The sequence below is a fragment of the Cyprinus carpio genome, chromosome A19 (assembly GCF_018340385.1).
Source record: "Cyprinus carpio isolate SPL01 chromosome A19, ASM1834038v1, whole genome shotgun sequence".
Classification (NCBI taxonomy): Eukaryota; Metazoa; Chordata; class Actinopteri; order Cypriniformes; family Cyprinidae; genus Cyprinus; species Cyprinus carpio.
In genome coordinates, this window is record NC_056590.1 from 17,946,336 (window position 1) to 17,973,403 (window position 27,068).

The 27,068-nt window shown below is 36.6% G+C and overlaps 1 protein-coding gene across 5 annotated transcripts in view; it reads right to left on the reverse strand.

Annotated features, from left to right (window-relative positions):
* Nucleotides 1–27,068, reverse strand: part of LOC109107039 (rho family-interacting cell polarization regulator 2-like) — a 59,390-nt gene that overhangs the window by 10,839 nt on the left and 21,483 nt on the right. For 4 of the 5 annotated variants that reach the window (XM_042776847.1, XM_042776850.1, XM_042776848.1 and 1 more), the window contains exons 2-8: nucleotides 10,134–10,254; nucleotides 8,693–8,851; nucleotides 8,453–8,531; nucleotides 7,043–7,066; nucleotides 6,715–6,768; nucleotides 847–996; nucleotides 78–141 (exon numbers count right to left, since the gene is read on the reverse strand). In XM_042776847.1, the coding sequence (XP_042632781.1) occupies nucleotides 78–141; nucleotides 847–996; nucleotides 6,715–6,768; nucleotides 7,043–7,066; nucleotides 8,453–8,531; nucleotides 8,693–8,851; nucleotides 10,134–10,254 (651 nt within the window). Of the gene's footprint in view, nucleotides 1–77; nucleotides 142–846; nucleotides 997–6,714; nucleotides 6,769–7,042; nucleotides 7,067–8,452; nucleotides 8,532–8,692; nucleotides 8,852–10,133; nucleotides 10,255–22,923; nucleotides 23,126–27,068 lie in introns of those variants that run through there. The other variant, XM_042776849.1, reaches the window with a different exon arrangement.

Sequence of the window (27,068 nt, forward strand, 5' to 3'; positions counted from 1 at the left end):
GAGTTGAAAAGTTCGTTATTGAAATGCAACAAATATTTTATAGATTTTTTCAACATTTTGATGCAAAAATCCTGTACCTTTCATTTTGATATGAAACTCCCCTAACAGGCTCTCCAGTTCAGTCTCAAAAGTGCTCATGTTCTGAGGAGACGGGAACACACGGTAATATGATTGACAGGTGAAATGAGATATTAAATCGGCCATAAACATTTCTTATTGGAGCTATTTTTACTAAACAGTAATCTGCATTATTGTTATTTAATAAATAAAAAATAAATATATATTTATAATTATTCATATATTTATAATTATTATTATAAAGGATATATTTATTATAATATATAATGTCATTATTGTGGGCTATTCGTTTGCATGTTATATGTAATTCTAATTATAGTAAATAAATATAACTGTAGCAAAAGTCAAATCGTGTTTTTAGTTGTTTATAACAAAAAATATTTAATATACATTACCGTTTACCAGTTGATTTTTTTTAAAAAGTCTTTAATGCTCACTAAGTCTATATTTATTTGATCAAAATACAGTAAAAACAATTAAATTGTGAAATATTATTTACAATTTAATTTTATTTTATTCACAATTTAATTTTATTCTCATTATTAATGTTGAAAAGAGGTGTGCTGTTTTATGTTTTTGTGGAAAGTGCTACATTTTTTTCAGGATATGTCTTATGTAAATGCCTTCTCAGAAACAGGTGAACCTGAAACTAGCTTAATTACACAAACCAATTAGTTGATTAGTCATTCGGACATCCACACTCTAGTGGATATACATAGTGAGAAAAAAATGGCCAACTGGTCAGACAAACAAACATTAATAATGTACCTCTGTGTACTCTTTGTATCTGCGGTTGACCTCCGCCAGGCTCTCACGTGTGCCTTTAGTGGAGGGTGAAGCAGTGAAGGCCTGTTTCATTTTACTGGCGCCATCACGCAACCTTCTCTGAATACAAAAGCCCTCGTACAGCTCATCGACCTGTAAAAACACACATGCAGCATTGGCGCAGAGGGCTTATATGACACAAAAGCAGCACTGCACACGCTCACGCATGCTAACACTCACTAAAGATTGCATAAACACTAGCTTTGATGTCTAAAGTGGTAGCATACATCATTACAGAGCCCTGGGGGTCCCCATTCAGCACAGAAACGTGGCTTTTACAATCTACTGTGAGGTTCTGTCAGCACAATAGAGCTGCGTACTGTACCGAGTGCTGAAAAATGAATTTGAACACTTCAAAAGCGAACACAAAATGATGCGGCTCAACAGCCCTGGGGACAATAGTAATGCCATACTTCTGTGACAGACGAGCAGCTCGGAGCCACAGCCTTTATCATGGAAATGCACATTTAGCACATTCACAACTCAGTGAACACTGGCCGGCTCAATTAGCTATGCTAATCCTACCAGCACGGAAGAGAGTGTGATTGGGGGGTATGGAGAGATAGCAAGAGGGGCAAACGAGGATGCGGAGATGGACCGCAAGTGACAGAAACAAGTGAGCCGAAAGGGCCAGTAAGTACAGAGAATCATGGGGGAGAGAAAACAGAGTAGGCAGGAAGAGGGCTGGACACTGCAGCTAAACGAGATCCCGCAGAGACTTCCTGTGATACAGTGTTTCCTGTATCGCTGCTGAATCTGTAGTGTCAAAATTATACATGTATGTGTGAATGTGTTAATTTATGCCATTAATGACTTTTTAAGCTGTGAAAGCTTTTATTCAACTTGACATTAAAACGGTTTCCTTCAGACCTGACTTGAACTGATCATTCCTAGTGGAGCATCTGTTTGTTAGCTAATGGGTCATTTTTTGCTAAAACAAACCAGACTACAGTTCAAAAGTGTGGAGTCTTTTTAATGTTCCTAAATGTAAATCAGTTTATACCAAGTGCAAGTTAATAGTGTAGAGTTTTGTTATAATGGTATTTTAATCAAAAACAATTTTATGTTGGAAAAAAATTTAATTGTTAATGTTTATCAAAATGTTAGAAGCATTTTCAAGTTTGAATGTAATAAAAAAACAATACAAAATCTTGCAGGAAACCCTGCTGTGATGCCAAGGATGTGCCCTACTGAGGGCCGCTCTGCGAGGAAGTCTGTACAAAGATTTCCTCCACAACGTACAGATTCGGCTCTTACAGAAGAAAACAAAACATGTCAGGATACTAAATCAAAAGGAAATATTCAAACACACGCAGCAAAGGGATGTGAAATATTGATGCGGGGCTTTTTGAAGTCTCTCATTAAGGGGAAAGGGTGAGAAACAGGACAATCTAACCCAATTAGTGTGTGTGGATGGGGTATATTAACTGTGCGTATGATGGATGTGCATGTGTGTGCTATGATCTGTGGGGGTTGTTCATGATAATCGACATACATCACACAAATAGTTAGCTGTGTGCATGTGGGTGTAGAGAGTCTGGACAGTGGTCCTCTGGGTTTAATTACACTGGGAGGAAAGACCCCACCCAAGTCTGGAGAACTGCGCCGTGTACCACACACATACACATGCGTACTGTCACCAATCGCAGCCCTAATGTGGTACACAGCTGCCTGTTTATTTGACTTCTTAAAACCCCTTGTCTGACTCCTTTCATCTGCCACAGAAGCTAAGCAGCATGGGAAATGAGTCACCATAACCGCCCCCAGCCCGGTCCATTCTGGCTGTCGGGTGGGGTCTGATGGGTGAATGTTTATGAGCTGCATTCTGACAATAAATAAGCCTTTGGAAAAACACTGTAGATATCAGCTCAGTGTCTAATTTAAATGATTTTTCCATACAAAGAAAGCATTCTGTAAACAGCGTACATGAAATAGTCCATGAGAGTGATTTTGTGCCTCGTTGGGATGGCACCATGAGGGATCGTTCACTTGCAGAACGCAAGCTTCTGGAGGGCGCATAAGTCTAAACTAGCGAGTTTAGGTACTGTATATTGGTGCAGAGTTCATCAGAGAACATCAGTACTTTGAATTTGACGCAAGCAGCTATTGGCAGCCAGTTCAAACTGATGAAGAGAGCTGTGATGTGGGCTTTCTTCTTCTTTTGTGTTTCAAAGATAAATGAAAGTCTTATGGGTTTGGAACAACATGAGGGTGAGTAAATGACAACAGAGTTTTGAACTAACCCTTTAAGTCATTATTCACTGAAAATATTTCCTTCATCAAATCTCACTGGCACCTCTGAATATTCAAACATGCCGCAACGCAACTGATCATGTGACAACATATGAGCCAGAACCAATCATTATGGTCACAGTGAGTGCTTATTTGAAGATGTATGAATATTCAATAGTAAATGAGATTTGAGGGCTCATGTGTTATGTTATCTGCAGCATGCTCACAAATGTCATCTGACCCATTCTCAACAGCTTCTTAAATTTACCAAAGGTATCCACGGAATGAGGAGTGACTCGTGACTAACAGGATGGTGTGCCGCTCAGGTTAGCTGTGGCTGTCAGCAGAGGGTTTAGCAGAGCTTTGTGTTTGTTTGATACGGACACAGCAGAAAAGAAGCACTGAGCCATTACTGACGGCTGATACTCAGCCAGACTGATATTGTCTCAGTTAAATATTCATATCCACTCAAAGACCGCTTTTTAGATCTCATTTGCTGTACCCACAGCATTTGTTTTCACAGGCAGTGCCCGTGGCAACACAAACAGACAGCCCTGCGGTGACTGCCGCAGTATCACCACTTCCTCTGAGCACACGTCTGAACAGTCCTCAAGATACAGTGGCCTCAAAAAGTATTTGGCAACTTACACCACACTTAAAAATTTATGAATTTCATAAAATAAATAGGTCAATGACAAATAAGAGTGTCCACAACAAAGAGAAGGCAGCTTAAAAAAATTTTTTTTAAAGATTCCAAATTATAAGAAATGAACTCTTTGTATTCATGTTGGTTTCATATGGTTTTTTAAAACTTTTATACTGTTGTCAAAAAGTGAGCATACATATCTAAATATATATATATATAGATATATATATATATATATATATATATATATATATATTATATATATATATATATATATATATATATATATATATATATATATTACTTGCAGATGATATTATCCACTTAATTATACTTTAAGTTCTCATCATTACAAATGTCTATTTGTATATTTTAGTTTATTTAGTATTTTTAGTTGTCAGTTCATTCAGCAGTAAAATTTAACCATCATAACATATGAGTAACTATGAAATTACATATTTAGATGTAATTAAGTCCTAATTAAGTGTGTCAAAAAGCACTAAAGTTGAGCTTATTGTATTTAATATAAATTAACATTCGATTAAGTCTCTTAAACAATAAAAACATTCACATTTCAGGCTATTCTTTTAAAGTACATTATTTCCATAATAAGTACTCTTTTTAAAAGTATGCTAAAGTGTGCTTCTTTTCAAAAGGATACATAGGACAAGCGTTTTAGATATAATATAATATAATATAATATAATATAATATAATATAATATAATATAATATAATATAATATAATATAATATAATATAATATAATATAATATAATATAATATAATATAATATAATATAATATAATGTGTGAGTGTATTAGTGGTGTGTAGAAGTGTGTTGGTGTGGAAAATGATGCATCTGGGGCAAACTGATGGGCACACACCCAGATATGCATTTCTACAAACAGTCCTTGGGCATTACTTCTTTTTGGCTGACAGCAGAGGTCCAAGGCGTGACTCAACCGAGCCATGCATGTGTGTGAGCAGCTGTTTGTCAGCACTCTGTCCATCACAAGTGCAGGGTTTCGGATTAGGCTTACTGAGTCAAATAACAAGCCAAGGATACACAGCTGGTCCACACACACCACAAAAACAACAGAAGGAATGAGACCAAGAGTGCACACACATACATGGCATATTAATATGTATCACTGTACAATGAGGATTTTTTACATGGATGAAGTGGGAAAATCCTCTTTAATTACAGGCATGTATCAACTGATCAGAGGATTTAGACCCCTACTCAGGGGGGATGCCAGACTGATTAAACAGAGATTAAACCTACAATAATTCACCCACATCAAACATCTTTGAGGTCCAAAGCTATAAACTGCAAGCTGAGGTCTTTTGAAACTTCCTGTTCGTGTTGCCTAACTTCCTATGGGCAAGCAGGACAACTAGGGTTGTTATAAAGTTTTTAAAAAGCACAAAGCTCTGCTGCGAGTCTGTGGCTGAGTTATCTTTGTACTTTGTGTGAGAGACACATTAAATAATGATATAATTATAGACATTTGTTTTCCCACAGCCATCGCTGGACTCTTTACTCACAGCTCTCACAGATCAATGTGCTGGATATTACGTGCTGATGACTTTCAACAGAGGCTATGGAACTAAAAGAGTCACAGACACTGGCTGCTTTAAAGCAGGAAAAAAAAGGGGATGACTCAGACTATTAAGAATTATCTTCTTGGAGACGGTTGCTGCGCTCTAGCATGCTAACAGACTAACAGTAATTGTTGACTGTCAACACGTTTAAGCCCTCTTTGAGAAACTGGGCATCTGAATTCATCCAGCCCTGCTCCTGTAACAAATCCTCCTCCTCCAAAAATAAATATCAAGAGTTTTACTGCCAGACCTTAAATTAATGTGGATAATGGATAATTTGATTTTAGAAAAATTGTATTAATAAAAAATAAAAAAAATCTCAATGAGAAATTGGAAGTTAATTCTAAATCTATCACACAGATAATTAAATTAAATAATTATAATGTTATTTAATATAACTAGATGTGCTATGCATATTTGTTATAAAACAACTGGTTCGAAAAAAAAGATTTCTTCACGAACCTGACATTACTTTTATGTTAGCAAATCTGAGCAAATGTTGAGATCTCTTCTGAAGCTTTAGCGAAGATACATATGAGATCACTAGGGTCTTTACCTCGGGAGAAAATTATGAGGAGGAGGAGTCCATTTGCTCTATATTTATTCGGTCTGAGAGAAATAGTTGAGGTATTAAAGAGAACTCATTTGTGATCTAAATAGCTTTCCCTTTTTGTTCCACCAAAATCATAAAGAAAATGCATTTCCCTCCTATTTAGACATGCAGACGCTCATTAACACCCTGGATTGAGCCATCAGAGGTTTGTTCGTCACTCAAGAGAATTGCTTTGACCTAGATCCAGTGGCAACCATAAACAGCATGCAACACGGGGAAACAAAACACTTCTGCAAGTCACACTCAAAATGTTCTTTATAAGGGCGAAAACAATAAAATAATTTTGAGAACTGTACACTACCACACAGTTCAGAGTGTTCCAGTGAGCTAGCAGAATGTGGGGTTAATTTCAAGTGCGTAGGGCTAATTTGAGCTATGAATTGTTTTTCAACAGCCTCAAAGCTCGTATCGTTAGGTTGCCATGGCTACTTCGGGTCTAGACGTGCTGCTGAGTTGCCAATCAGCACTGTAGTTTACAGCGGACACCCACCTGTAATGTCACTAAAACACACTGCAAGAAGAAGGGGACACAGCAGGACTCCAGACACTGGAGAATGTCAAACCAGGAGACTCGAAATGAGTCAGGACATTCATTGGAAACACGAAAACTATATTCACTTGTTGTACTGCTTTCCCTTTTTCCAATCTATAAAACAGACAACGAAAAGCACACACACATATATATATATATATATTAAAACGACATGAACTTCACCTTGCTGATGTGGAACTCCAGTCGCCGCATGTAACGCTCTATGGTCTTCATTTGCTAGGAAGCAAGAAGAGAACATATATGGTCTTCATTTGCTAGGAAGCAAGAAGAGAGATTATAGGTTAGGAGTGTTTTATTTTGAAAAAGGATGGGACCAGCGGCAATTAGAGTGGTGCAATAATGGATCACTGCTACATGAATGCAGAACATCGTTTATGCAAAGCTGCTTATTTTTCCTGCAGCATATGTTTCTGACTTCAAACTTCTTAGAAAGGTTAATACAGGTCACCTCAGACAGGTTAAGAAGCATTAGTGTGTTTAGGGACCCTACCTTGTCCAGATCATACAGCACACCCTGAAGAAGAAGAAAAAAAGATATGTGAAATCAGTGGAATGCTACAAAAATCAACATTTTATTACTAAAAAAAGTTGATATTTGGACAAAAACCCTGCTGAAAAGACCATCTTAGACCAGCATGAAATCCATGATGGTCCAGGCTGGTTTATGCTGTTTAATGCTGGTCAAGCTGGTGGATCAATATAGCCATGCTATAACAAAACAAACTGATAAAGTACTGAAAATACTTGACCAGGGATTTCTTGCTTCTTTTAGCTAATAAAGTCTGACACCAGCACACCAGCATCCAACTAAAGCATATGCTGCACTGCAATTAATGACTTCTTAATGAGTTTTTAATTTCTTTTTTTTTCACTTGTTAATAATAAAAATAAATAAATCTGTCACTGCAGTACACCAAAATGTCTCATATTAAAAATGCATTCTCTGAAGACAAGTCTTAATGTCTTATGCAGTGTTGCATTTTAAGTAAAACACCTCAATTAAATCAGTTCTAGATCTTCAAATTCATTATTTCGTTATAATATATTTTTTTTTAACTCTCCTATGCTCACAAATTCTATTTTGATTTATTTAATCAAAAATAAAGTAAAAAATAGAATACTGCTAAATATTATTACAATTTAAAATAACTATTTTCTATTTGAAATATGAATTTATTCCTGTGATCAAAGCTGAATTTTCAGCATCATTACTGCAGTCTTCAGTGTCACATGATCCTTCAGAAATCATTCTAATATGCTGATTTGCTGCTCAAGAAAGATTTCTTATTATTATCAATGCTAAAACCAGCTGCACTGCTTCTTATATCTTTGTGGAACCAATGATAGTTTTTTTTCAGAATTATTTGATTAAACAAACTAAATGTGTCCTTGTTAAATTCCTTTTCAGTTTTCAGCAGGGTATACTCTCTAGAGTCATTAACAGTAATTCTGAGTAAAGGTGCTTGCACACTACAGAAAGTCTGGACATGCACAAGGTCGAATTAAACTGAATCGACTTGATTTTGATGAGGTTTAAAGAGACAGGTTCAGGAATACACTGAATTGGACTTTTGAAACCACAGAAACTAAATCCCACATGGATATCTAGATCACTGTTTATCATGCCCTCATTGGCCATTGCGGGTAGATGCTAGAACTGCACCAATTGGCTGCAAAAACCAATCCTGTATTCTCACTTAATCAAACAAACAACATTAAAACTGTGAACATTTCATTACACTACAATGTTTCACCAGTTGCTGGTTTGTTTTTGGAGAGTTTACATCCCTCTCTGCTGCCTTTGACTTCACAACTCACTGAAATCAATAGATTTGCAGTACTCTGATGCAGCTTAAACTGTAGTGTGTAGGCACCCTGATGATGTCATATCCAGTCTCACCAGTCTGGAGTTCCTCTTCATGTCTTTCATGAGGGAAGTGAGTTTATCCAGCTCTGCTTGGTGCACCTCTAGATATTCACTGACAGTAGGAGAAAATGACAGACTTCAGAATGATGCAGGAACACAAAGACTTCATCACAGCCATTCTGTGCATACAGTGTGACTGTAGCAAGAGTTGAGAGAGAAGATCTGTGTGAAAGGAGAAATGTGAGTCAGAGGAGACATCTGAGCAGCACTCACTCCAGGCCTTGTTTGAGGGCTCCGTAAACTTCTTCCACTCTTTTGGGCTGCGGCTCTCGTGAGCTGCTGCTGCTGGACTTGTGCCCGGACAGATGGGGCTTCCTGGGCTTTGACATGGGCTTCTTCTGCACTGCTGAGTTTCCCATGAAGGAGTTACACCTGAAAACACAAACAGTTGTGAATGAATCTTCAAAAATCCTGTCAAGAACATGTGGTGGTCCTTCGGTGGTTTATTAGATCAAAGTTGCTGTGTTTCCTGTTGCATCAAATGTTTCTGTCACTCAACCAGTTGGCCATTTAAAATTATTATTATTTAATATTTTTATTTTATTTATTTATTTATTTTGCAGGCAGCTTGATTGTTTGCATTATGACAATATTTTTTGTAAACATAATAGTAACAATAATAAATACTTAATTTAAATTGCAAAATACATTTTATTTGTTATACTGCCTTTAATGTATGCTGATAAAGTTATTAAAAATTATCATTCTATTATTGTTATTTGAATAGAAAAATAATTATATGAAATATAGAAAATAAATCAATACATCATTACAGTAATGAGAATCTTGAAAATAGAAACTAGAATATAAAAAATATAAAAATGACCAGATGCATTACAGTATAATTAAAACAATTATAATAATTAATACACAATTACAAAGAAATAATTAAAATAAATAATTTCTTATTTTTATTGTTTTAATTTTTGGGGTGCAATACGGTCTGGAAATGCTTCCAGTGTAAAAGCCAGTGAGTTTAGTGCACTCTAGTTCTGGTATTTTAGTGCACTTTACGCTGTAATATCCATGCAAATAACCACCCTCTTCTCTTTTGGGAGTCTTCAAGGATTCGTGTCATATGCGGATAAAGCCTGTAGTGTTGTAAATCTAATGTCACTCTTCCTCAATGCTTCCTGACATTTAAGACTTCTATCAAAAAGCAGGGTGCTTATTAGACTACTTCTGTTGTAATAGTCCACCACATCTAATAATATTCCTGTTTCATAATAACACAGTGGCAGTTGGTGGCTCAACATGTCTGAATGTATCACACGCAGTCAAAAAAAAAAAAAAAAAGCACTGGAAGTAGTGCTAGAGTAAATCTAGGCCATTGTGTAAAATGAGCACATGCTGTTGCCTAAGGGTCATCCACTAACGATGCACTCCGTCATGCTAAGATAAGTCAGCGTGCACTGCACAAACACACTCTTTTATACTGTTACTGCATCCACTGTTTCACATGAATTTAATGTGCAGTTCTTTTGTAATTTTTAAGTTTGTTTTTACATTAAAAAAAATTAGTGGAAAGTCATCCCAGAAAAGTGAACATGGTTATTCCAACAGAGTTTTAAAAAGTTCAACAATCTGCTATGGAGTAACTCATCTAGGGAGGGGGGGTTGGTGGTTTAGACTCTGACAGGGCCGATGACCTCACCGTGAGCGTCTCTCCTGCAGGGTGCTGAAGCCGGCGAACGACTGGCTCCTGATGATGCCATTGGGCCCTCCAGGAGAGTGAGTGCCAGCAGCCATGATGTCCGGGAAGCGGGAGGACACTCCTGCAAGAGAGCAGAAAGGATTCTGGGTAAGACCATAGACTGTATAAAAACATGGATGTAGTGTCCGTGACATCACCCGTAGATTCCTGAAGAGCGTTTTTGAAGCATAAAGTGGGCGGAGCGGGCCGTCGCCATCTTGGCAGCACGTCACCACGCATCACTCCCAGATAATCGACAAAAAGGCAGGAGATGGTTGCTGAAGCCACACCCACCTAGCTCAATGGTGACAGCAGCAGCAATCCACCTGTCACTCAAGTGGCCACGCCCTTAATTATGCAGAACTTTAAGGCTTAATATTATTTAAACAGATGAGTTATAAAAAAATTCACCCCCTTCACAGTTGTCATGAAGGGAAAAATTGGCCATATAGGCCAAAATCATTTTTTGCACCAGGCTGTAAACATGTTTTATTCTGCTGTAAAGTTTGGCATTTTAACATGGGAAGTCTATGGGATTGACTCCCTTTTGGAGCCAGCCTCTAGCAGCCAGTTGATGAATTACAGTTTAAGTCACTTCCTTGTTGGCTTCACGAGAAACAGCGGGAGAATGCCACTTGGGTAAGGCAGAAGTCAGTGGTACAGATGGGGGAAGAGTTGCGTGTGTAGGATGATGATGTTGGAAATGACCAAATGCAAATTTAGTAGTCCATTTAGTGATAGTTCACTCAACAATAAAAATTTGGTGTTGATTAAATCACCCACATGTTAAGAGCATGTTTGAACTGGGCAACCGAATGAAGGGGTGCAACCAAAGTTTTCATGGTTTCTCATTGTTTTTGTAAAAAGGTGAGTTGACTAAGAGTAGTTTATTCACTTTATATGCTTTAGACACGTAAAACATCCACATTTCACATCATTAGTCAGTGATTTACTATAACTGTATATACATTATGTCATTGTGTGATTTGGTAAATGAAGTAGTGAATCACTTATTTGAAACAGTTCATTAAAACAAACTGTTCAAAAGAACCAGTTTGCAGCATAGAAACGGATTTCCCTGTTTGGATTACAGGTAATAATGTTGTAAATAATGTTCAGTTTCTTGCACAGACTGATTGTTTTCCATGTTTGGATTTAGGGTTATTATTTTTTTTATAATAGTTTGAATTGATATTGATTCATGTCACAGATTTGACGACAAATGTTGTCAATTAACTTGTGAGCCTGACACATTCACCAGGTTTTATTTTTTGAAAGATCCTGGTTCTCCAATGAAAAGATATCCTGACAACCGTGACTGTAAATGAAAATACATAAAACCAGCCAAAAAACACACAGGAAGCAATGAGTCATTTAATCTCCTGTGTATACAGTTACTGAAAATAGCACTGCTGGGTGAGAAGACCCCATACGGTGCACATTCAGAGGTTTTTATAAACCGCTCAAAGCCACCTGAGCCCACCAACAAATCAAGACGCAGAAAAAGCACTTAGAAACATGAGGCGACCAAATGGAGTCCAGAAAGTGCAACGTCATCACTCATTTCTATCAAGTGTAATGATCCAGGGAGGGCACAGAAATCTCCTGCCTACAAAAAAGCCTTCAAGATCATCTCTGTCTCCTTATAGCTCATCTCCAACCTCCCAGAATTCATCAGAGCAAAGCGGGATGATGACTGATGACAGCAGCAACAAACCCCCAATTTGAGGGTAATAATGAAGCTATGAGATCTGTGATCATCGATGTGAGAGACTCATTCTGACCCTAGATCAGCATGTAACCTTCGTAACCCTGTCTGGCACTGATAGCTTCACTAAAAAAATAAATAAATCAATAAATAAAAAAGAGAGAGATTCTTGGTACACTGGTGTCCAGGGGCCATTTGTCGGAGGTAATCATACACCTGTGGGTTTATGCTCAAAGCAATAGATACATTATTGCTTATACAGAGCCACACAAAACAAATACATCTCTGGGACAGATGTTGTTTTGCAGAGGAAAAACAAAAGGGCCTTGTATAACGTGTGCCAGGCTATTTACAGGCACTGTAATATTGGTTTTGCCTTTAGAACATGAACTTATGTACTGTGCATTTTGATCATATGACAAACTCTCAGATCATCCGCATAAACAGGAAAATAAAAGGCAGAAATATTAAAAGAATACACAGTAGCATACAGTTCTTGAAGTCTAAAATAACCCATCCAATCAGAAAAACACTCTACAGAATGGTGATATTAAACTTTAATATTAAACTTTAAAACATTTTTTTTGTGTTTTTTTTTGTTATATTAAAAATTTAAAATATTAAAGATTGAAAACTTTGCTATATTTTATAAATATGTTTTATTTTTTATTTTTAATATTAAATATTCAGTTATGAAAATATTAATATATGTTCCAAAAAATCTAATAAGGTAGCTAAATAAAATAATCTACTAAAAATAGAATACAATAAAATGTACATATGTATGTTTTTATATATATTGTATATATATTGTGCATGTGAGCATGTGAGCAGAGCATAGCACCACAATAAATTTCTGTCTATATAGTGTATAGTATATTTAGTTATCTTTTATATCATGTTTTTTTTACTATATATTTAATTATATATTAATGGTGCAATCTTATTTATTTTATATCAACTTAATTCATGCATCAAAGGGTTAATGCTGAAATCTATCAAAACACAAAACAAACACAAAGAAACCAATATAACCAACTGCTTATTTCAACAAACAAAGGTTCCACTTCAGTTTGAAACACACAAAGCGACACTGTGCCACCCAGTGCATGCTGGGATTGTTCCACTCATTCTATTCAGGCCTAGTCGTCATGGTTCACAGGCACTGGTGAAGCACCGCTGATGTGGGCTACGTCATCCCCGTCCCTCCGGACACGACGGCTCATAAGTATTCTGACTACAGCCGCCTGGCACCCAACTCTGAACTCTTCACTGTGAGAGACGGATGACGAGGACAAAAGAACCAGGGAGAGGGGGGCTTCATTAATTTGTCACCTCCAGCAGGGACCATGTTTATCAGGCCGGTTGAGGGTGTGAGGGGGTCTTGAAGTTGGGCTGGAGAAGTACTGAATAAAAAGTGTGTGTGAGGCGGAGAGGGTCCCTAGTTTCCTTCCAACAGCCCACATTATGAATTATTTTTGTTGTTATGAGCATAAATCTATCTAGTATCTAGCCAGTGGGGTAAAGTTATATTCTATGAAATAAGTACTAATATCTCATTAATCTATATCTTACTAATATAACACTCAGTAAAAAAAAAAAAAGTCTTTAATAAGAATGCATAATATTTTGATACCTTTGGCCAATTTAACAGTATCGGTCGATACCGGATATTTAATTGTTCATGCTCATATCCCCTATTTTTATATTTACATACTTAATACTTTTGTTGTCAACACTGTATAATGCAAATCCTAAAAATCTATTTTTCATACTATATATTATAATTTTTTGATGCCTAAATTCACTTGTATCATTTAAAATTATTGATTTTAGTTTTTTTTTTAGCTTTACACAATTTTAAACTGCAGTTTATTGGTTAATAGCCAGAACATGAAAATAATTATCAGCTTATAGTATCAGACAATTTTAACACTAGTGCAACCCTATTTTAAAGGGACAGTTCACCCTTCTGTCATTATTTACTCACCCTCAAGTTGTCCCACATTCTTCAGAATGTCTTCTTTTGTGTTCAATAGAAGAAAGAAACTCACACAGGATTGGAACAACTTGAGGGTGAGTAAATGATGACAGAAGGGTGAACTGTCCCTTTAAAATTAGGGTTGCACTAGTGTTAAAATTGTCTTCATTTTCTGGTGAACTATCCCTTTAAGGATGTTATAAAGAGTATTTTTAGTGAAAAAAAAAAAGGATGTGAATATTATCAAACAAATAACATCAAGATTTTATAGAACCCATTTCCTTTCTGCATGTCAGCCCTCAGAAAAGTAATTATATTTTGCAAGCAAGCACGTGTGCACAGCCGCACGCACACATGCACACAAGCACAAGCGGACACTATCTGCACGCGTGATATCATCAGACTCAACCCACACGGCAACTTAACAGCAGGATGATTCCTAAAGTCTGTCTAAATGACAGTTTCTATAGTAACAGCAGACAATGCACAATGTGTCCAGTAAAAGAACACTGTTATCATGGCTCCCCCGCCGCAGCCCTCCTCCTGTCCTTCTGCTCTGAGGACCTGTTGTCTTTCTGCTCTTTTGCTCTAAGGTAGGAGGAGTTCAGCAGCTGTGTGATGCTCAGCTGGTCTTGTTCCACACTGACACTTGCTCTCCTCTCCACCTTGGAAGAGCAATGAACTCATTTCAAACACCCATGCCAGGTCCGAGAACTGTCAGGCATGTGGCAGTGACCGACTGACCCTGTTCTACTCATGCTGTAGTAATGTGTGCTTTTAGGCAGTATACGAGGATGTGCAAAAACCACATACACTCAAAATCGTCTAGCCGACTGATTAACTCATTGAGGCCTGACTTAAATCGCTGCACAGGAAAGGACTCTTTATTATGAGCACAAAGATTATAAACACAGTGAAACATGATTCTAAAGCAGGCGCATGATGACTGAATGGATGCTCTTGTGTTGTGACCGAAAGATCACGTGGTCATGACAGTGGCTGCTATTGTTTATCAATGTCCTAAAGAAACCAACATTTGTCTTGAAATTGTGAGGCACTTCAAGTTTACATTATTTGGGAAACTGTTCAAGTCTATAGTGCCTTAACATTAGGCATTATTTTAAAATATATGAGGTGCAAGCATAAAATCTTTAAGAAATTTAATCAAAACATTTATTAATTTTATGGGTGCTTTAACAGCGTGCACAAAAATCACTAAATAAGGGTTAGCTAGCTATAACCACATCCACTGATTGCATCTGCAAAATGCAAACATGAGGAAATAAGCACAACTTTTTTTAAAAGAGGAAGAACAAACAAATGAAACATTCCCCATGTCAGAAAAAACAAAATGTGCCACAGTGCATGCCTGAAAATAACAAAAAGTGCAAGGAATGTACAGGGGGCATGATAACAGAAAATATGAAAACTCCCTCTCACGTGGGTCAGTTATGGTTTGTTCCATTCAGCTCCATTCAAGTCAGGAACATCCAAACTTTCTACTGTTCAAAATATTGTAGCTAGATAATATTTGATGGTTACTTTAGAGACAACATAAAAAATAATGGAATGAATGGAAAGTTACCAGAGAACCAAACTGAAATGGACCAAAAAGAGAATCCAAGTTCATTTTTTATGCTTGCAAAGAGAACCATAATAACACTGTAAAAATTAGTGTAAATTTAACTGTAAAATATTGTAAAGATGCTACGGGGGGAAAAAAAACTGTTAATAGGTTAACAGTAAGTTCCCAGACTATATACAGGGAAAACTGTAAAATATATAACCAGACATTTCATGTAATTTTACAGTAACAAAAAAAAAAAAAAAAAAAAAAAAAAACTAAACTTATAATCCCAGATTTCCCTGCATGACACTCCACATTTCAAAGTATTTTGTTTAAATAATCATGTTTCTAAATAGTTACATTTGGGTTTATGTTCTGTTTTTTAATGAGTGTTTATTGCATTATTAAGTGTTGTGTGTGTTACCATGATGGTGTTTAGTGTTTGCGTGAATGACTCTGTGTGTCTTCTATATATTAGTATATATTTCAGCTTGTGGAAAAGCTACTTGTGATGAACTGATTCTTCTTATTGCGGTCTCTTTTACCACCTGCATTATTATAGTGGTTGTCAGTTTATGTTAAAGATACACAACAGATTTTAGTAGCAGTGTGCATTGTTGAATTTACTAGTTTACACTCATTTTTTTCTTGTTTGTAAATTACAGTTTAATACTGTAATACTGTATTTTTCACAAAATTATTTTGGCAACCACAGCTGCCAAAATGATTTTGTAAAAACTATAGGTTTTTTTTTTTTTTTTTACAGTGAGGGAAGTCCTTGCACAATTTCCATGCTAGTCAAAACTGCTTTACTGCTGCTCAACCAGAATGGTTTTGCTGGTGAAGTTTGAGAAGAAAAAGAAACAATTGTGTGGGAATGTTTGCAAAAAAAAAAAAAAAAGAAATGTAAAGACTGAAGGGTTCAAAAACACGTTGAAAGATGAAGCTGACATTTTAACACATCCATCCTAACCTGTGTTAGGCTGTAAATTTAAAATCCCCTAAAGCTAAAATATGGTACATGAACAGAAACAGTGACATGAACATCTATGGTCAAATCCTTTTGATTCTTTCGATGGTCAATATTTAAGCAATGAACATGAATCTCATATGATTAGAAACACTCCAGTTAATTTATTATTAAAGGGTAAATTTTTGAACAAGAATGTGTGATCAGCAGGATCAACTTTGGTATTAATGGATGATTTATTTAATATTTTATCCACAGACTTCAGACTGCAGATCACTTGAATGTTACATAATAGCAAATACTAAAATGTCAGGCTATTTTCAACTTCACTGCGACTGAAGAAGAAAGAAACTATGTCAAGAGGCCTGAAATACACTTGACAACTGATAACCTCTTAAAAGCCTGAAGGATTTGTAATCTCAACCTCATATCCATCTAAGCATGCTGGAAATGTCACTGTGTGAAATGTCTGTTAGATATTCAACTGCTATCAAATAAAAATGATATAAACATTCGTTCAAAAAACACAGCAGAGAAAGATAATAGAGAGAAAAGTGTTTTCTTCTGAATTATAAATAATGCATTTACGTGACAATCAGGCTTTATTATCTATTATTTATTTGAGTGTGATTATTTATTTAATATAACCAAATAGTGATATAAATTGAATTCTACATGTGCATGTAAACACAGTTCATAGGAAGAGCAGTGACTGGTTTAATCCAGCTTAAAGACAGCTATGAGCAAATCTTAAAAAGTCAGAGAAAGAAACGAGTTTGAAAATGGGCTAGACTTGAGGGACAATTCTGAGTGATATGTGGATGCTTTGCTGTAATACTAGACACTGAGCCATATTTACAAAGCAGCAAAGACATAATGATAAAAAATCCTTATATGTGGAGACAACAGCTTGAGGCCTAAAAAAAGCTTGTGTGATAATATCTGAGGATAACAGAGCACAGCTGGCTAAAAACCAGCACAAACCCAGATCAAATGTCAAATGTGATATGTTGTGAAGCAAAAAATCCTCTTCCCCGTACCATGGCAGCTTAAAAATGCAATACCTTCCAGTGTCCAGTTTATGTTAATAGAAGAGAGAACACATTTACTTAGACGCTGACAAATGTAGGAAACTTGTTAGGGGAGGGGTATTGTATAATCACATATTTTGCCATCATTCTTCTAAAGAAGACGATTCTTCACTCAACCTCATACTGTGTCTTCAGTGGAAGGCCAAAAAAAGAATGTTTTGGAAAATGTAACTATTTTAAGAGTTTTTATGAATTTATATGAATTCCTACGATCTGATTTGTCTGAAAGCATACAGTTTTCTGATAAAAACTAAGCATGAATACTTCATAATACTTCAAGCAATAAGAACAAACTTGTGGCACAGCATTTCAAATTGTTAGGCCAAAGCAAAGTGGATTCTGGGAGTTTGTAACAACTTGCCAAAGAAAAATTTTGTTTGTTTGTTTGTTTGTTTTTTTCTTCACTGCTGTCATTTTTGTTGTATTTATTTTGTTACTGAAAGGAAAGTGTCCAGCACATAATTACATATTCATTTAAATGCCACTCTCAGCAGCACTGTATAATGTATAATGCTGCTCAAATATTTCAAACTTATTTTTACCCCTTAAACAAAAAATGAAAAATAACTTTGCTGTGATTATATCAGTCCTTGAAGATCTACCCCTAATAACAGCCCTCAGTGGGGCATAAGTGAAGTAAACGCTCAAATGAGATTTTATGAATTCATACAATTTTGCCACCAATTCTCCAAAATGTGAAATAGTTATGAATTGCACTGAAAGTGTGTTGTGATTCACACAGGCAAGCAGAGTAAGCATCATAAAAGTAGTCTATATGCCTTTTTTCTGTATTTTTATGTTGTATTCAAAGCCTTCTGAAACTATCTAACAGTTTTGTTTGACATTATTTTCGGAAATCCTTGACCTCAACTTTGACAACAAATTTTAAAACCAGCTCTGTATGGAAATGAGTAGCTTGGACATTCTACAAAATATCTTTGTATTCTATGGAAGAAAGAACATAAAATGGGTTTGTAATGACACAAGGGTGAGTAAATGATTTTTCTTTTTAGGTGAACTATCCCTTTAAGCAACGGCACTGCAAGGAACAGCTGTCCTAAAATAACATGCATATTTCTAAGTTCAACAGTAAATGTGGATGGTCACTGAGGGGCTACGCCAGTCCCTTACATTTGTTAAGCCACTGAACTAAGTTTCACTTGATTTGGTCTCCCTTTGGACAGCGCTGACCAGTACTGCACAAATAAGACATGGCTCAAGCTAAAAGAAATGGAGAATAGGAAATGAACTGAATTAATAAAGCCAAGAATGAAAAGAAAGACAAGAACAGAGATGGAGAAAGACAGTTGCCTCTGCATTTCTGTCTCTCCTGCACTCTGCCAACTGGACATAACTAGAACATTGCTAAAAAAAGATGCCAACACTTTGACTTGTGTCAGGCATATGCAGATGAAACATTGAAACAGTTTTTGTTTTGAGGACTGAAAAGACATTTTAAATTAAAGATGACACGTCGCTTTCAGCTTCAAAGAGTCTAAGAAAGAAAAGCACACACTGATACACAACCCTAAAAGACTTGAGATGAAACTGTGTCCTAAAAATACAACAAAAAAATTAAGATGATGAAAAAATATGACAAACAGAGGTTTGATGTGGTGCATGTAGGTCAGGAAAAAGGCAGAATCCCGAATTAGTGGTGCTCGATAAGGCAAATATCATAAATACTACATACTCAGGGTATAAATCTGAAAAAAAAAAGAACACTTAACCGTGTTAAACTATGGCGTAACTTACTAGTTTGTGCTAAGGACAGAAATGATACCTTGAATTTTGCAAATTGTTGAATAATATTATAATATTGAATAAGATTTCTGCTTTTTACCCGGAAGACAACAAATCTCATCGATTAACATTGAGGGCTGGTCAGTTTTTACAGTTTTTACCTTTTCACTTATAAGATGTCAAAATATAGTTGGCTTTTCAGAAAGAATCCACCACAACCAATCAGATTTCTGCACACCTTCTAACTGCTATGCAAACAGACAAGGAAAAACAAAAACACTGAGTTCATCAGCTTATGTTTAAAAGATAAACCACCGTAATACTAATCACAGGGCTGAGAAATTGTGATTTTGTCGCTATGCAATAACTGTCTGCAAAACGGATGTGCAAGGGCTGTCCTCAGTGTGGGCAAATTCAAAGAGACTGTTAATCTGGCAGTCTGGGATAGCATCCCCACTGATGAGAGCTAAAAGCACGTCATCTGTTCAGGAAGAGAGCGAGTGAACGAGAAGATGCCAAGTCATTCACTTCAGCTTGGCTTTCTCCAGAAACTGACCAAAACACAAGCTCTGTTCCAAAACCTAGCCAGCTGCCTACAGCATTTTAAGGCACCATAGACACACTCCTGATGCAAATGCTGTTCCAAAAACTAAGCGGCAATTCAAAATAACAAATTTGGACAATTTTGAAGGAAGCAGCACATCTATCATTTGCAGATGAGGCAATCCCAGAAAGCACAGAATTCAAGATGGAGGACAATTTTGAAGGAAGCAGCACATCTATCATTTGCAGATTAAAATGTATTCAATAACAACCCAGAAAGCACAGATTTTTATATGGAGTTATTGAAATTAAATGTATGGTTTTTTTTTCTAATTGTTCTAATCAATAAAACAAAATATACAATATTGTGTTAATGTTAATGTTTGCAAAATAGATTTATTGAAACATATATATATGTAAGTTATTTGATGAGATTATTGTTGGTAGATACGGTTCTGTAATCAGCAGTAAATCTCTACACATAGGTGCTTTGTGGAGCTGCATTTACTACACAGAGCCGTTGTTCTTCTAAGACACCATTTATGAACCGATTATGCAAAAATTTTATTAATTGAGAGTGCCATTTGAATATTACTGGTTGAGTGTTAGCTGACAACAAAGAGCATATCTCATTGGAGAATGATTCTATAGTAACACTGATGCACTGCCGGCCTCCTGCTGACCCCGCTGATTTGATTTAGCTCTCTTTACGGCCGTGACGTGAGTCGAAACCTCTCACTGCCCCCTGTCATAAGCAGAGTGACAGTAGATAAAACCCAGACCTCTTCCATCCTGCTTTCTCCACCTACTAAAAAGATCTCTCTTTCATCAACAACTTCTTTTCTACCTCCTGTTTTTCTTGAAATACCCCTCCACAGGCCCTGTGGGGTCAGACTGTGACTGGGATTTGTCTGTACAAGATCACTGGAGAAAAAGAGCCTTTCAAACGCACATGAACTTCAAAAGCTTGATTATATCTCTGTTAGATACCACAATGATGTGCAGCCAATACTCATCAAGATACATCTTAATGAAGACAAACGAAAGGCGACAGCTTAACTCTGCAGCCAAGTGGTTTAGCAATGGTTGAAGACCTCCTGAGGAGGATTATACACTGATGCCCACCAAGAGTGGAAAATTCAGTGATAATCAGCTGTGAAAAAGTAAACCACTAAAGCCTAAAGGAAAACACTAGGACTAAACATCAAACTCACAAAGCTGATGTGCTCAGAGAACTTGCAGTAAAGTGGCCTCATCTTACTGAACACCTGCCAAGTTTCACTGAGCTTTACCTTATCCAGCGCAATTCACAAAGAAGAAACAACATGCACTGCTGAAGACGCAAACTTTGCCCTCAAGTACACTCAAAATCCCATTTTTCATGATGAATAAATAAATGCATGTATGAGCATCAGCAATCATTATTTGCACTGTTGAGAGTTTAGACAGGAATCAAGGACTGTCTGGATTGTCATAATGGCCCAATGTATCAAATAATAAGCCATAAATGTACTGTATTCAAACAGTGCTGCCCGACTCAATTAATTGCAACCCACCGGTTCAGCAGACCTAGATAAAACTGATAACCACTGAATCTTTGCTTAGAAGTGTCAAACAGAGATCAGTTAGCAGAATGTGATATAATATGCACTACAAGGCATTTTTGAGAAACTGAGATTGAAGAGATACAGGGCTGGGAGATGCAGTGATAGGGAAGGAAAATATGGGTTTGTTCAGTGAAGAAAAAAAAAACCTTCAGAGATGAATTTCTGAGAAATGCTCATTTGTCACTGCTTTGGCAGCTTTAGCCTCTAGCACCCCCTCCAACAGAGCGTAACCGTGACCACCCACTTTTTCAGTGGTCTTGATTGCAGAAGTATTTTTCTCATTTTTTTGTTCTCTCAGGAGATACTTTAAAAGTTCTCAACCAGAACATCCAGCTCTGAGATAGACCTCAACAGTACAAACTTTGATTCAAAGCAAAAATTATATGAAAAATGGAAACACGATGAAGGTACAAGACTCATTTAAACATGGAAGCATAGCAAATTACAGTAATAAATATTTTATGTTTGTTGCCCAGTATTCAGATTACACACAAAAACCTCAAATCACTGTCATGCTAGCTTCCAATAAAGAAAGTAACCTGAAAGAGAAGCATTTCACCTTCTGGAAGTGAACATATGGCACTGTTTCAGATATGAGCTGATGAAATATTGACCTGACAGCTGCCACATTATACAGCAGGTTCAAACAGACATCAGTCTGGTGGCAATTTGTCTTATTTCCTGAAACACTCTGTTTTATTCACACCCGCACCAAACCCAACAAAGTAAGATTCATTTCCGCGAATCAGTTCTTTCGACCCAGCTGGTTTCAAAGAACCGTTTACAGAAGAACCTAACAATACAATGTTCAAATAAACCAATATGAATGCATATATAGTGCTGTCGATTATGTTGTTTTTATTATGCGTTATTAATAATAATAATGGTTATTATAATTAATTTTCTGTGTACCGGTTCAATTTGATTCAGCAATGACCCTGCTCATAAAAACAACTAAATTAGAACCAATAATCTGAATTTACATTAAACAATACATCTACATTTAATCTACATCTAGCGACATATAAAAAGTAGATCTGCATACTGTGTTAATAAAACTTTCATACAAACAATTCAATGCAAAATCGCTCATAAAGATTCACGTGAAGCTCGATTTGGACTGAACTGTTGTTTTTCTAATTGATTCATTACAAAAAGATCCGGCTCAAATGAACGATTCGTTGGAGAAGCGAACTGAAGTGCGATTCAGTTTAGTGCAGGAAAGATTGCAAAGAGTTTACGATATGAAAATGGTTTCAGACAAATAAATAAATAAATAAATAAAACACTGACCAGCTTCTGCAACATCATTTTAAATTAAATCTTGGAGTCGGAAGCAGAATAAAACTGCAGTTTATCAGTTCATCACATGCACAATGCATCAAAACAATGACAATAGGTGGTCAATCACAATTATGCCTTAAAATTGACATTTTTTAGAAGCACTCCAGCAAACCCAGGCTGCAAAACAGCATGTCCCCACAGTAAGTTGTAATATCAATATTCAGATACGTTATAGTGTCAAATATACAGACACTCACCGCTCGAGACAGAAACTTATTCCCAGTGAATGTTATTTACTCGAGCTGTGCACTTCCATCCATGAGAACAAAATATCACTTCTCCTTTCTGCGACTCGAGTGCTGATGCGTCCGAAATAAAACTGTTTTAATAAAACGTGCTGAATGACAGCACCACAGACTTTGCCGAGTGAAACCATGCAGCACGACAGCAGCGGATCAAAAATCATATGTAGCGCACTCGTAGGCGCCACGGACCAATCAGAAGGCAGCGCTGTGGTAGTGGGCGGGGCCTGTTCGTTTTCACATATTCAGCCTTGACTGATTTGAGGCTCGTCTAAAAACACATTGTAGTGTGTTACATCAGGGGCTGGCATTAATGGGGTATGTGCTCAGCTGTCAGAGTGAATCTTAAGCTGCATAAACTATGTGTCTGTAGGAGTTTTGCATATTTAAAATAGCTCAGTGTGCTTGTAGGCAACATGAAACATGCACACTGTAGAAAACAGTACAAGCTACCTGACCACTGACCAGTGCAAATGCTGGAATGCTGTCTTAAAAACAGAGCTGGATATCAGTGTTATATAACAACATATCTTACAGTAATTTCAAGAACAGTTATTTGTTATAAATTATATAAATTATAAATCCTTTGAAGAATAAGAATGAGTGTTATACAATAAATATAACTTAAATTTTAGTAACAAAAGACTAAAATAACGTGTTAGGAATGCACACATAACACAAATATGTACAGTGCTGTACATAGATAAAAAAAAGAGCATATAGAGTAAAAAAAATACAAATACAAAAAGACAATATGCTCTAAGGGTGGTACATTACTAACACTGAAAGTATCTGTAACAGCATTCATTTTGGGCCCTTAATTTTTCAGATTTTTAGAAATAAATTACATTTTAGAATATGTTCAGATGGAAAACAGTTTTTTTTTCTTAAAGTGTAATAATATTTCACAATATTACTGTTTTACCATATTTTTTAATCAAATAAATGCAGCCTTGGTGAGCATAGGAGACGTCTTTTAAAAACATTAAAACCAGTAACATTAAATCTTAATCTTAACATTAAATCTTAATTATTCCAAACTTTTATATCTTACAAATGCAGTTCTGCCAGTTACCCCTCATCAATCATTTACAAGTCTTAACATTCATGTCAGTTTACTTAAGGAAATTTCAATGACTGACTTTGTGTAGACAGATGAGCAAGTTTTATTTGAATTGGAATGAATGGAACCAAAACAAATGGGACTACACTGAGTGTCACTGTATTAGTCTGTTATTTTTAAGACAATGTGGGCAGATAAGAGATCAATTAGGAGGATTAATTATGCATGAAATCTCTCTCTCTCTTATCTTTTTATCCACAAAACACACAAATCTATTCCCCAAGCTGAAGTCTTTGCTGTAGGTGGAAGAAATGTGCCTTGCAGACACTGCACTTCATAGCAGAATCCGCATGACCACATTAAAGTTTGAGCACCTGACTGTACTGTTACTGTGAAAGCCACTTTACATCATGTCTCATTCTTAAAGTCCCAGTCTTCCAAACGAGCTCATTGTGGTTAAACCTGACCTTGGTTGGTACATCGCTCTCACATGGTGGGGTGCATTGCGATGTGTTGTATAATAGTCTGAGAGTCTGGGTGCATCCAGACAGGCTTGGACAGTGTAGCACAGACACCTCCACATGCATCCTCTCTCTCAGCTGCTGCTCGCCTCATCCTGTAATTATGGCTGTCATCAGCAGCCCCCGACGAGAAGCTATATTTACTGAAGCACTGCACAAACAGATCTCAGGCTTACAGGAGTCTGGTACAAAAGAAGAAGCTCTCTCAATTCAATTGCAACTGGTCTTAAACAGGTTAGCTGGTGAAATACGAATGAAAACAGAAGGTTTATTGAGCTGAGTCAATATGCAATGAAGGAATGTGACTAAAAAATAACCTTATTCAGATAATCACTGGCATTTATAGCACCTGGACATGCACTTAAACATAACAATCCATTCATTCTGTCTTGGTATTTAATGCTGTCATGTTCCGTATCACAAATATACAGACTGAGCAGAAATCATTCACACACGTCTGTGCAGAAAACATGCGCTATCTGCAATCACTTCCATTGGGAGAGACAAAGAGAAATAGGTTACAACATGCCACTGGGGTCAAGAGGTTCCGAAAAGCAGCCAGACAAGCGCAGCAAGATCAGTATGTGTGAAGCTGTCAATGGAATGATCCCTTTAACAATATTCTATTACTGGCTTTGTAAATGACAATTTAAGCAGCAACCTCTTAGATCTCCCTAGCAACCACATAATAATGCACTAAAGTTTTTCTTTTTTTTTTTTTTGAATGCATTTTTTGTGTTGGTCACAATACTTGTCTTGATTTTTTATTTTTTATTTTTTTTTACAATATCAATAATAATAATATTTTATCAAAACTTCTTCACTGCCCCCCACCTCCCAATTTTAATGAGGCTTTTTTCAGGATTTGATTTGTATCACCCACAGTTTTAATTTATGCCCCAACCCCCCCCCACCCCCCAAAAAAAAAAAATCTAAATGAATTTATTTTAATTACAAAGAGGTGTATTCATTCCACTGTACGTATGAATTACAATTTTAAATGTATTTAAATGTATGTTTGTATTTATCAGTACCACACCAAGGTTTTTTTTTTTGTTTGTTTGTTTGAAGGACCAGTCTTAAAAAACCTGGAAAAATTAGGTAGCCTAATTTTAAAAGTCTAATTTCTAGACCTAATAAAGCCATGTAAATTAATAAAATCATAAAACTCTTTAAGTATTTTTATAATGAATCTTTTGAAATAGTGAGCTAAAAATATATATATATTAAATTAAGTCAAAACAAACTCATTCAGTAAACCACAAACAACTTGAAAAGTCATGTAAATTCATTGGTTAAAATAAACGGGAACCTCTTCTGGAATCCTAAAATTTAATTTAAAGAAACTATAAGTGTCAGGCCTACCGTTGGAGTCAAAAACATAGACATCTAGCAGAAAGCACCCTATTGTGAGTTATGCATGGGAAGGAACCTCTCACATATTCTTGTGAGATGTATAAATCTAGCTCTAAGTAAAATGTCAGGATGTAAATTTCCCCTTAAACCCTTTGAAACTGCAGCACTGCAAATCTGTGTGTATTTCATGATGTTTGAAGGCCTTCAGTAAGCCTGAGTTTTTAGATTATAGGCAGCCGTGCCCTGTGGCTAATCTCCTGCCTTTGGTCCTAATGACAGGCTCTGATGCAGGTAGCAGCTCACGGTGCCAAACCCACACACAGCTGTCTGGACAGTCGGCCTCCAGGTGTTCGGTAACCAGGAAGTGTTTGTGCTCATCTGTCAACCTCTCCACATTGTGTGTTTTCACCCACCGTGCAGCACAAGAATACAGTCGTAGACTCATGTTTGTGGAAAGCTCTGCTTGTTTGGTCTAAAGTAGGTCAATGGAGGACTCCGTCACGCGGTGGTGAGGAGAAAACAAACCGTAATGCACAACCCCCCAAACAGTCATTGTACACATGACACCTGAATCTCTCATTGAGCTGTCTTTAAAGAAAGGGCTGCTCAAAGAAAGAGAACAGCAATCAGCAAATCCATGTTCTTTTGCTCTCACCCTGAGGCTGCACAGTTTCTTCTGTGCACTCAAGGGCATGTGTCCTTAGTCGCTATGACCAGTTCATGGCTGTTTCCTTCTGACACATTCGCCCTGAGCATCACACTCTACATGGATGGATAAACCTTAGCGAGAGGGGCTAAAACCTCCAATCTGAATGAGCCTGAACATGCCAATACGCAAAAGTTGATATTATTGTCAAAGTATGAGTGTAATCTGAGGACAAAATGCTGGGAATTTCAGAGCCAGCGTCAGGGTGTTCACACATGTTTTGAGCCAGCGTCAGGGTGTTGGTAACTCATTACAAGTAATGTGAGATAAAGAAACTCATTTTGTTTTTTTATGTAATTAGTTTAGTTTTTCAAATAATTTTAATTTACAAGAAAATATCTGAGTTACTTTTTTAGAGAAGTTATGCCAGTTACTTTGTTTTCCCGTTTATTGACTGACAGCTCTTCTGTCTCCATGTGCGTCAGGGTGTTCACACAGTTGGGAACTGAGAACC